This window comes from Ailuropoda melanoleuca, chromosome 4 (genome assembly GCF_002007445.2).
Source record: "Ailuropoda melanoleuca isolate Jingjing chromosome 4, ASM200744v2, whole genome shotgun sequence".
NCBI lineage: Eukaryota > Metazoa > Chordata > Mammalia > Carnivora > Ursidae > Ailuropoda > Ailuropoda melanoleuca.
In genome coordinates, this window is record NC_048221.1 from 66668339 (window position 1) to 66680444 (window position 12106).

The 12106-nt window shown below is 41.0% G+C and overlaps 1 protein-coding gene across 8 annotated transcripts in view; it reads left to right on the forward strand.

Moving 5' to 3' along the window:
* Positions 1-12106, forward strand: part of AFF3 (AF4/FMR2 family member 3) — a 522207-nt gene that overhangs the window by 89649 nt on the left and 420452 nt on the right. For 6 of the 8 annotated variants that reach the window (XM_034658987.1, XM_034658988.1, XM_034658989.1 and 3 more), the window contains exon 3: positions 710-1549. In XM_034658987.1, coding sequence (XP_034514878.1) covers positions 710-1549 — 840 coding nt within the window. The remainder of the gene's footprint in view (positions 1-709; positions 1550-12106) is intronic. The other 2 variants (XM_034658994.1, XM_034658995.1) reach the window with 1 other exon arrangement.

Below are 12106 nucleotides of genomic sequence, written 5' to 3' on the forward strand. Positions count from 1 at the left end.
CAAGCTATTAGGAAATGAAAAGAGGTTGGGTAACATATTTGCCACACATAGGTCATGCTACGGTCAGGCTACCTGATAGGGTAATGAGAAAAAAACTGCTGGATTGTTTCTCACTTGCACCAAAGGCCGGAGATGTAAGCTGTCTTCCAAAATGAAAGACTTTCTGAGATTTCACTAATATCTGAGGTCGGCACGGAACCATGGGTAGTTTAGGCTGGTGGCTTCTTGCACATTGAGACCTGTGTTCATTTTAAGCTGTATGCTGACTTCCTCTGCCTGTCATTCTGGGTTTCTGACAAGAGTAATTATATACTTAGAAATTGGCAGCAGAACAATTTGAGCCAAATTTGAATTTTCAAGAAAAGCTTCCAAAGGGACTATAAAAAAGAAAAGAAACCCCAATCCTGGAAAGCCTCAATCCTGACGGTTTTGTGAAGCTACGGTGATAGATTTTCTGATTTCTGTAGCTGCATCACACCAGCGAGGATAGATTCCCTTTTGATGTAGTCTGAGGCTCTTAACGGCTTCCTGGTCTTGGCACGATGCAGTGTGGATGGACTTCAGAGATGAAGATTTTGATTTCATCTCCCAGCTCTCATGCTGAATGTGACAACATTGACTCTGTGAGCCATCAACGCACCTCTCCGTTGTCTCCTGTGTTTCTCTTATCTCTAATGACAGGATGCTTGTTGTGTTTTTCTTTTTCCAGACGAACAAGGGGGATGAGCTCTCCAACCGGATCCAGAATACTTTAGGCAATTATGATGAAATGAAAGACTTTTTAACTGATAGATCTAATCAGAGTCATCTCGTTGGTGTTCCCAAACCTGGGGTTCCTCAGGCTCCTGTGAACAAGATCGATGAACATTTTGTTGCGGATTCAAGAACCCAGACTCAGCCGCCATCTGTCTGTAGCACTGCGTCTTCCACACCAGCAGCTGTCCCCGTGCAGCAGAGTAAGCGGGGCAGCATGGGCTGGCCAAAGGCTGGGCACCCGCCATCGGATGGCCAACAGAGAGCAAGTAAGCACGGACACAGGTTGCTTGATTTGAACAGATCTGCTAACCCAAAGAACCATAATAAAAAACCTAACCAGTCTGTGTCGAGCCCTTCATCCTCATCTTCCTCTTCTTCTTCCTCTTCTTCTTCTTCTTCCAACTCAGCACAACAAGGCTCTCTGAGGACCTTGCTTGGAGATGGTGTGGGCAGACAGCAGCCACGAGCCAAACAAGTGTGCAATGTAGAGGTGGGTCTTCAGACCCAGGAAAGGCCCCCTGCTATGGCAGCCAAGCACAGCGGCAGTGGACACTGTGTTCAGAACTTTCCTCCGTCCCTGGCTTCAAAACCCAGCTTGGTCCAGCAGAAACCAACTGCATACGTGCGGCCGATGGACGGCCAAGATCAGGCTCCTGATGAGTCTCCAAAGCTTAAGTCGTCCACAGAAACCAGTGTGCACTGCACGTCCTACAGGGGAGTCCCGGCCACCAAGCCAGAGTCCGCCAGAGCCAAGGCCAAGCTTTCCAAGTTCAGCATCCCCAAACAAGGAGAGGTGAGTCTTTTCTCAATGGTACCTACGTACATCTGAGTAGTTCTCAGTGACGACTCGACAGTTATAAATTCAGTGCCCATGTTTCTTAATTTTCAGTGTGTGAACGACTTCGTGTGGTAGGATTTGTAGCAATCGCTAAAGGAGAATGTACACATAAATAATGATTTCTTAAAATCTCAAATTGATTAGCACCATCTTTTTTTAAGTTCCAGCATATGCAGTTATGTGTGTCTGTTCATTCGGGAAGGAATGTTTCCTTCCATGTTTCCTTCAAGGGAATTTTTTTTTTTGTGAAAGAGCCAGTGTTAACATGGATAATTATATATTAGAAATAAAAGTATTGTTAAGGCCATATATAAAGAGGTCAATTTTTATGTAAAAGAGTTCGGAAGTTCAACATTTTTATAAGTTTTGAAATGTTCCAGGACATGAAGGAAACCTCATAATGATTTTTAAAGTAATTATTAAATGACTCAGTATTGAATATGGTGAATATGCAAATGTATAGGATGTCCCATCCATATTAGGATACTTAAAATCCAGGTTAATTGATGTTAATCAAGTAAGGACTCTCCTTGTCCTGTGAAAGTGATCTTAGGTTATATGATGAGAGTGAAATCTTTTAGTTCAGGCTTGTGTCTTGAATTTAATCTGAAGTGCTTATGTATTGCATTACAAACTGTGTAGATGAATGTGTGGAATATGAGAACTCAAAAAAGCAAATCACATAATCACAGAGGTAGAAAAGAGTCTAGTCTACTTGAACAGTAAACCTGGATGGAAAATGAAGTCTTGTTTTAGAGAGGCACATTTCATCCTATATTCCAAATTGAGGACACTTGTCAAGAGCACACGAAGAAGTATGCATGCACATTTTTTTGTTTTGCTGTGATGTGGTATACTAACATAAAATGTGAATTCTAGAGCATTGGACTTAGGAACTATTCAGTTTCTTTTTTTCTTTTTGACATATTCGGTTGTAAAGATGGAATAACTCTGTGGCTAGCATATTCTTTGTATCTTAATCTGATTTAATCACCAAATAAAACACAAATGATTTGATGTTTCTTGTTGGGAGTCAGACAAGGCTGACTTAATCATTTCTGAGCTGAACTCTCACCTCAGAAAGCACTGTGCTCCAATTGGGAGATCAACATATTGCCCTTAGAGAAGATACATTTTTTTAATTCCGAGATATTTACACAGGTTCTAATGAGGAAATTAAGTGATGTGTACACGACTAACTCCTTTTGATTATTCATTTATGATGGATCACATAAAGTATTCTTAGGAATTAATAGTAGCAACATATAACTTCTGTAAGCATTTATGTTTTGAAAAGTTTGTAGGAAACACGTATTAATATCACCTCATAAAACTGAATTTATCAAGCCCTTTGATTTGTGTTATCATCATCAAATGACCTGGCAAATAAAACATGGCTTATCCTTGAACAGAGGTGACTGTAACTGCCAGGAATTCATTAATAATTTTAATTTTAATCCCAACTGATTCCTTGTTAAAATGATTTTTATGTGCCAGAGAAACTTCAAATTTATTAGGTAGTAATTTATTTATTTACTTTGTAACCCAATGAGTTGATAAAGCCCTGGTTAAAAACCAGTTTGTGATAGCCAGTACAACCTTATGCAGATAACTGTACAGTCTTCATTAGGCTTTTGGGTATGTCATTAATAACGTGGACACTTTCAGGACGCCCTTCCAAGACCCCAGATTGGGAATGACACATTGTACTACGGTTCGGTAATCACAGAAAGAGGGAAATGCCTGAGATAGAAAGTCATACCAAGAAAAATTAGAGCTTTTCCACAGGAAGTGTTTCATTTCCCCATGTAATGACATTGAGCCTGTCCACTTGCTCCCTTCCTAACTTCTATACTGAATACTTTAAAGAGGCCAATCATGCGTTGATAGAAAAGACGTAAGGAGTGTTGTTCGCAGAACAAAGTTTTAATTGGTGGATCTGCTTTTTTGTTTTTGTTTTTATGTGTGGGTTTTTTTTTCTTTTTTTGTAGGGGAGATAATACAGTTCTTATTTAAGCAAAAAACTTCATATTATGGAAAATATGGTAATGCGAATTGTGCAGCACTCGTGTGTTGCACTCAAGTCTTGTATAAGAAGAAAATGACCCTTTCCCAGTTAGCAGCAGGGTAGTATCTATAAGTTACATTTCCTGTCCTTCAGACTCAAAGAGTTTTTGTTTGCTTGTCTGTTTTACAGTACTTCAAGAGATTAAAGAACACCTTTTGCAGGTATATCACTCAGTGTTAATAGAGCATCCTTATAAAATCCACAATCATAGCATAGAAGCAGAAGAATTTTATCAGCTAATCAGATTTTACTTTTTGAGGGAACATTTGCTTTTATTTTTTGGAGAGAATATAACAAAGATGGCAAGCAATTAAGAAATATTAATGCCTCCTTTTTTTTTTTTTTTTTACACAGGTAGTACCTAGATGAAAATGTCCTCTTTATAGTACTGACTTTAATTTCCAGTGAGGTAGGGGATGCATTTTTTTAGGGAAGTTTACAGAGGCTGTGACCTAAAGGGAACCTTTGCATGACTTGACTATGGTTTCCCAGGACGTTAGCTATAGAGCAAGACTTATGCCAGTGTGAAGGATTTGGGGGCTAAAAGCAAGTGTTAGGTAAAAATGACGTAAAGACAAGGGAGATGCAAATATAGCTGTATGGCATTGTGTAGGACAGTGCTCATAAGAAATCAAAGCAATGACTAGGTGTAATGTGATAGGAGAAATTTAAAAAAAAATGTAAGGTGTGATCTCTGCCTGCAAGAAATTTACATGAATTGAATAAATTAGACTCCAGCACTTAGCTTTTAATTTGCAGTTTCTCTCATGTACAGTACAAACTAAATTTAAAATTGGCCTTCTAGTCCTAGAAAATTTCCTCACCTTCATAATCCTTGTAGTAGAAAAATCTTCTGTGTTATTTTAAAAAATTAAGAATTTGTGAATCTCTTTTGCCTGATTTTATACTTCATAAATTCTTCATTCTTTTTCTTACAACATCTGCACTCTATCTGCTGCCATGGCGAATTATTTATTATAATTCTTTAGTCTTCAATAATAGGTAATTAGTGTGGAAAAATTCAGAGCAATTTGAAGTGGAAGTTAAAGGCCTCAAGGGAGTTCTTTAACTGATACACCTGTCTCTTGGCTGGTTTTTCCCAGCTCAGTTTTGTGTTTAATGAAAAACATATTTTTGTTGTTATAGCTGAGTTTTTTATTCTTGATGCCATCCCTCATTAAGTGAGCCTTCCCTGGAGTGCCACTCGGAATCATGTAAGGTGAGAGACAGGGACACAAGAAATAACCGCAGATACATTCTAGAACATTCTAGGGTAGGGCACACTAAATCTTATTTCCAGTTGAAGCAAATTTTTTTTTTTTTTGTTTCATAGACACACACAAGATACATGTTTTGCCCTCAACATGTAATTCGAGATCTAGACATTGGGGACTATTAACCTAGTGCGGCATACAAGTTTTGTGGGACCTAAAATGTATACTGTCTTGGGGGTTTTCTCAGGAAAGAGGAGTAGAAAATTATCTTATACTTGAAATTTTTACAAAAACAAGTCTTCACTCATTGCTAGAGCCCCTCCTGGGGCCTTGGAGGAATCTTCACCTAAGAGGCCCTGGAGCTTATGCGTCATTAGCTTCATGCTCTATCTATCTTTGGCTCAATAATAAGAAATTGTTATTAAAATGATAATTTTAGATTTGAAAAGAGTGCTTTATATTGGCCTCAAACTTGGTAGAATTTAAAAATACGTATGTATATGCTAGGGGATATAGGAAGGCAGAAATGGGACAATCCTATAAAAGAGGCCTAATATGCAGTGCTGTTGAGACAAAGTATGGGAATATGGGTCTCGTGGGCCATGAAGTCAGTTTGTTTGGCAAGTTTCAGCCTCAGTGGTACTCCAGAACATAATATTTTAGTTTCCGTTTGTTATTAATTTAATAAGTAACAGTGATTTAAGACCGCTCTTGCAGAGGGGCTCTGATGACTGAGAACAGATCTGGAAAGCCAGGGAAGGAAGGAAGGAAAGCAGGCCTGCTGCTCTTAGCTTAGTCAGTGATAAGGAAAGAGACACCTGAATTTGTATATCAATTAATAGACCATATGTATAGTAGGAGTTTTCATAGTGGTTGATAATTCAGCTATAAGAACAGAGAAACCACTTTTGGTTGATCGGAATTTTATTTGTTTAAATAAGTAATTAAATAGTTTAAGGTGTATTGATTAATCGGCATATTCATAACGGGCATTTTAAAATCACCATTTATACCATGAATAAGAGCAGAAAGATAAAGCACCGTGATTCCACAAAATAGCTTCCTAGAAAAGCAATTAACTGATTTTTTTCCCCTAAGTTCACAGAAGATAAATGATGTAGCCTTCCTATTTCCTGTCACTCTTGGTTACCTTTGTATGAAAATGGATTTCTTCCAAATTAAAGTCGGCACCAGCCTGTCGGATGGGAAAGGCATCTGCAGAGCAATGTGTACATTACATATTCATGCCAGTCTAAATTTCTTAATTACATTTGAGATGTATAATATTTTCAAGTGGGAGTATGCTGTCTGATTGCTCATTGATGAAATGCGGGTGTGTGGCCAGGCCGGAGCCTCGGTTTCCCTGTCTGTTGTGGTTTCGTCCTCCTGACCATCATCACCTCCGTCCTCCTTCACCCACTGCAGACTGAGGCCGAGTCCTGTGGGACAGCGGGGCTTAGTAACAGCACAGATGGTTACGCTCTGTGCTTCCTCCTCTCCCTGTAACGCATGCTGCGCGTTCTCTTAGTGAAGACGCAGGCAGCTTGTACCCCTTAGACATAGAAGAGTGAAGACCCACAACTTTGATCTCAGATACTGGATGAAAACACTTGTTTCCCATCTTATAGGTGGGTCACTCTGAAGGTCGTAATGAAGGCTGGCAAGTGGAAATGTTTCCATATTTTTTGGTACTTTTATGTTCAGCTAGTGAGGCCCTCAAGGTAAAGCACTTAGCCACTTAAAAATAACTTCCGTTTCTAGAACCCTTTATTGAAAACTTTGAAGAAAGCATATTGAAATGTGTCTTGTGTAAAGGTGCCGGTGTCCTTTTCTGTCTCCTTTCCTCTCTGGGCTCCTTTAGGTTCATATTATAAAACCACATTTTCTAGCCATAAGGTAGGAAACTACTCCCAGTGATGGAGGTGTTGAGAGTGAGACCCGGAGGGAGGCCATTAGAAAGCCCCACTTTACGTTGCCTGTATATTTTCTCAGTTCTCATAAAGTTTCCTCTCCCGGAGAGCATCTGGACAGATTACGGGGCTATTGGCCCTTAAACTGCAACCTTATGTGTGTTGACTCCAAACCTGGGCCTAATCAAGAGCCGAAGCCCTCTGTGTTTGGACTCACTTGAAGAGATGGCATGTGATCCAAGAACCTCCCCCACCCTAGAAAAAGCATCACTGCACAGTCCAATGACAAAAGCCTCTTGTTTTGTATTTCATCTGTTCTTGGTTGGAAATCCTGTGCACACTTTCAGATACACAGGGATACACAGTGGAATGTCGATGGCTCTGCCAGGTGTAGGTTCAAATCCTGGCTCTGCCACTCATTAGCCATGTGGCAGGGAGCAAGTAGCTTGACTTCTCTGGGTCTCTTCTATGGGTGGAGAAAATGATAATACCTAGAGTTACTTGAAAGAGGAGTTGATCAATGAGTTGAAGAATGTCATGTGCTTAGCACAGTGACAATATAGTAAGCATTCAGTAAATATTGGCTACGTTACTCTTATTAGAAATACCTCTGAAATGACAAAAGCAAACAAGATATAGAAGTGCGGATATTATTGGAAGTGCTTGTGTGTGTGCGTGTGAACTAGAGAGAGAGCAGCAGAGAGAGGAGGTGGAAAGAAAAAGAAAAATGAAATTCTGAAAGTTCTTTTGTGTTTATTTGTTGGAAATAATGGAAATCTTGAAGACTGAGATTATCCTGGATTAATATAGCAAAGCCAGAGTGACATGATTCTCCCTTATTTAATGCTTAGCCCCCTCTGGAGATTTTATTGCCAAGCCTGCGGTCGAATTTTCTCTCTCTTTTTGTGTATTTGGCTTTCCTGGGCTATTATTACCTATAGTAGAACACATCACACTTGAGCTTTATTTCCCGTTAAATGAAATATAAAGTCAACAAGATATGGGCAGAGGAAAAGTGTTAAAATTTTCAGGTAGTAAGTATTTAGAATGACTCATTGAAATAGATCTCTTTGAAGCCACACACTATTAAATAGCATGTTTAATTGGGCCGAGCAGGAGAATCACTTACCCACATGACTAACCAGCCTTAGCAATGGCTTCATAGTGGAGGAGAGTGCAGTTTCCCTGCTGCTAGTCACGCATTCCATTCTGTAGCTGCACGTGTGACAAGCAGCCTGCGGCCACCCCTGGACGGAGCAGTTTTCTATTTTGGCCAAAGGTCAGGCTTTAGGATCAACAGACACTTTCAGAAGTAATAGTGACTGGGACCCATCTCTGCAGTAATTGGCCTGATTTTAGAACAGAATGAGGAATGTTGTTTCTGGAGCTAGAGTGTCTGACTTCGACTCTCAGTCCGTTGGCTAGCCAGATGTCTCAGTGGCTTTATCTGTGACATGGAATCATGATTGTACCTTTATTAGTGTGCCGGGGCTGCTGTGACAAAGTACCACAAATTAGTTGGCTTAGCACAACAAAAACTGTCTCACAGTTCTGGAGCCAGAGCCCTGAAATCAAGGTGTCGGTTGGGTTGGTTTCTTCTGAGCGCTGTGAGGGAGAATCTGTCCTAGCCCTCCTTCCCTGGCTGGAAGTTGGCTGTCTTCTCCCAGCATCTTTACATTGTTTTCCCTCTACGTGTGTGTCTGTCTAAATTTCCCTCCTTTGTAAGGACATCAGTCATATTGGATTAGGGCCCACCCTAATGACCTCGTTGTTAACTTGATTACCTCCCTAAAGACCCTGTCTATCTAAAATTTAAAATTGTGTGGGACACAATTCGTTATAACAGTACCTGATAGCATTTGATAGCATTTTTTATGACTACTTAATAAGTTAATAGTGGTACATGCTTGGAATAGTGTGCCTGGCACATAGTAAGCACTTAAAAATCCACAATAATAATAACTTATGATTATTATTATAATTATTTATAGTAGCTCTGTTTACTTCACATTTACCTTCTAATGTGCTCAGCCCTAGATGGTTTGAGAGCTCAGAATCTGGAAATTGAGGTGAGGTGATGAATTTCACTAGACTATGAATGCTGTAAAAACAAGGATTTTGTTTTGTTTTTTACTGCTTTGTTTCCTGAAGCTTCCCTAACTGTGCCTGGCACATAGTTTGCGCTCAATAGGTATTTGTTGAATTAGTTAATTAATTTAAGGGTATGGATGAAGGAAGTCACTCCCCTCCAGCCACCGACTTCCTTTCCTTGGGGCCTCAGTAATTCCTGCCAAACCTTTTATGGGAAGAGAAGAGCCAAACACTTCCAACATATAATTTATAGCTGCTGTTACAAAGAGAAATGGGAACCATATTTACTGATGTATGTAAACACAGCCCATGTAAAATAAACCATAGAGCTATATGCTGGCCTCAGAAACAAAAGCCAAAGCAGGCAGTACTCTGCCAGGGTTGTGATGTGCTCTGCCTCTTTTCCCTTGTTCTCCTTTGTTTGGTTGTTCTGAGCAGAAGCCCTGGCCTGGGGGCAGTGCGTACAGGGCTCTGTGTACGCGCTGCAGGCAGATGCTTCCGTTCTCTGGCCACAGGGTGTGAGCTGTAGCAAAAGGATGTGGGAATGAGAAGGGGGCTGAGGGGCACAGGGGACAGTGGGGGAGAGACCACATTTTCAGACTTTCTGCCATGTGAATTAAGTTCTAATGGATTTAAGATAGCCTGGTGTACATGAGTTCTTAGAGGCACTTGAAGACAGTGGGTACCGATTCCCAGAATGGCCCTTTTTCTCTCTATGTCATTTTGTGCTTCATGGATCTTGTTTCTGTCGTGATTCCTATTTCACTTATTCATGGTAATGCATTATTTCATAACTTATGCAAACATAATCCACATATTTATCCAGAGCTCTGTTTATTTGTTGTCTTGGAGACATATCCTTCAGAAATATTGCTGGTTACATAGCATTTGGGTCCACATAGCCAGTAGCATGTCTTTAATACACAATAAATGTTGACTCCTTATCTATGTGACAAGGCTAAATAGTAGAAAATAGAAAAATGTGTGCATTCAGTTTTTGATCTACATAAGCCCTGGAAACAAATATGGATCAGCCGCTCTCCTTCCCCTCCTCCCCAATTCTTGGATGTCTTGAAAATCTCACAGAGAGAGCATGGGTGCTGGAAGGTGTCCTCCAGACCTGTGGGATGTTTGACTCCTCTCTGTGACATCCCTATTGAGGCTCCTCGTGTCAGTGTGTTCAGCCCCCACAGCTAAAAGGGAACTTTCTACCTCCTAGGGTAGGCCTCCCATCTTTGGGCAGCTCACACCCTTCCTTATGTTGACCTACAGATCAACCTTCTAATAACTTGCACTTCTTAGCTGTCATCATGCCCCCTGGGATTTCACATTGCTGGCTGTGTCATTTGTGTTTGTTTTATTATTAATTCCAGTAGGCTTGGCCCTCTGGACAGTCCCTCCCTCAGGCTCACCCCACCCTTTTCCAATGGCATCATAGTCATTTAAGTACAAGTTTTCAGAGGAGCCTTCCTTGCTTCAGCGTAGCCTATCTCAATTACTCCTTTATCATTTTGATTTTTACCCTTTTATGATTTGTGATAAGTGTTACGGAAAAGAGTAAATGTGGCTGGGTTCACACCTGTAAAGGAGTGCGGACGGGTTTGGAGGGTAGGGAGCAGGTTGCACTATTAAAAAGGGTAGTTAAGGGGCGCCTGGGTGGCTCAGTTGGTTAAGCGTCTGCCTTCGGCTCAGTCATGACCCCGGAGTCCTGGGATTGAGCTCCACATGGGGCTCCCTGCTCAGCAGAGAGCCTGCTTCTCCCTCTGCGCCTCACCCTGCTTGTGCTCTCTCACTCTCTCTCTCACTCTCTCTCTCCTTTGGCGGTGTTAGTTGGGGTAGAGTGGAGAGCTCGGGCAAAGGCCCAAGTGGGAGCACACCTCCTCATCCCGTAACGCCAGCAGGACAGTGTACTGGCACGGAACGCACGAGGAGGGAGGAGGCGGGGGAGGAGCCCACATCATGTAAGGCCTTTAGGCCACAGCAAGGACTGTGTTACTGTGAGTGAGAAAGGGGAGCTCTTGAGGGGTTCTGAGCACAGAGTGTCACGGTCTGACCTAGGTATTACAAGGATCGGTCTGGCTGTCATGTTGAGAATAAACTGTAATGGGATAGAGGTGGAAACAGGAGATCACTTGGTAGATTATGTCCCTAATCCAGGGGAGAGATGATGGCAGTTATAGGAGTTAGGTGGTAGCAAAGATAATGAGGAGGTTGGATTCTGGATATATTTTGGAGGAGAGTCAGGTAAGAATTGACCGGTTGGGTGACAGATGGAGAGGAATTGAGGACAAATTTTTGACTCAAGTAACTGAAAGGCAGAAGTTGCTTTCAACTGAGATGGGAAAAATGATATACAAAGTAGGTTTTTGAAGAGAAGAGCAGTTAATTCATTTGAGCTTATTGAGTTTGGGGTGTCTCTTAGACATCCAAGTGGACATAATAAGTACATACACACATTGGAGCCACAAGTGTGGAATCTGGTAGGGAAGGAAATATTTATCTGGGCTGGAAGTTTTCAGATTTGGAAGTGGTCAGCATACATGTGATAAGGCCTTGAGGCTGGATGCAGTCACTCAAGGAGGGAGTGTGACTGAAGAGGAGGGCTGGGCCCTTATGCATTCCTACATCAAGGGATTAGTGAGAAGAGAAGGTGCCAGCAAAGGAGACAAAGAAGAAAGGGTCAGTAGGTAGGAAGAAATCAGTGCAGTATCTAGGAGACATGAGGAGAGAGGATATCAAGAAGAGAAGGGAATTAGCACTTTCAATTCTGTTGCTGATGTATTTAGTGACATGGAAATCACCAGTTACTTCAGAGAGTTTTGGAGGCCAAAGTCTGAGTTTAAGAGAAAATCAAGAGGAGGAATTAAAGATAATACTTATAGACAACTCTTTCTACAAGTTTTGCTGCAAAGGGCAGCAAAGATTTTGAGAGTGATATGTCTTCATTATAAAAATTTGGATAACATTAAGAGCATAAAGGAGAAAAAAATCACATGCAATCCTGCAGTCTGGAAATAGTCACAATCAACATTTTGGTATAGATTCTTCTGGTCTTTTTCTATACTTAGATCTTCTTTACTGAATTGGGATGAAGCTATCATATATGGTTATTTTCCCAATTATTCTCCTTGCATGCCATAACCACTTTGCCATGTCACTGAACAGTCTTTGGCAACATTCAGTGTATGGTCTTTGCATCTCCTTTAGTTGAGAGTTTCAGTGGTTTTAT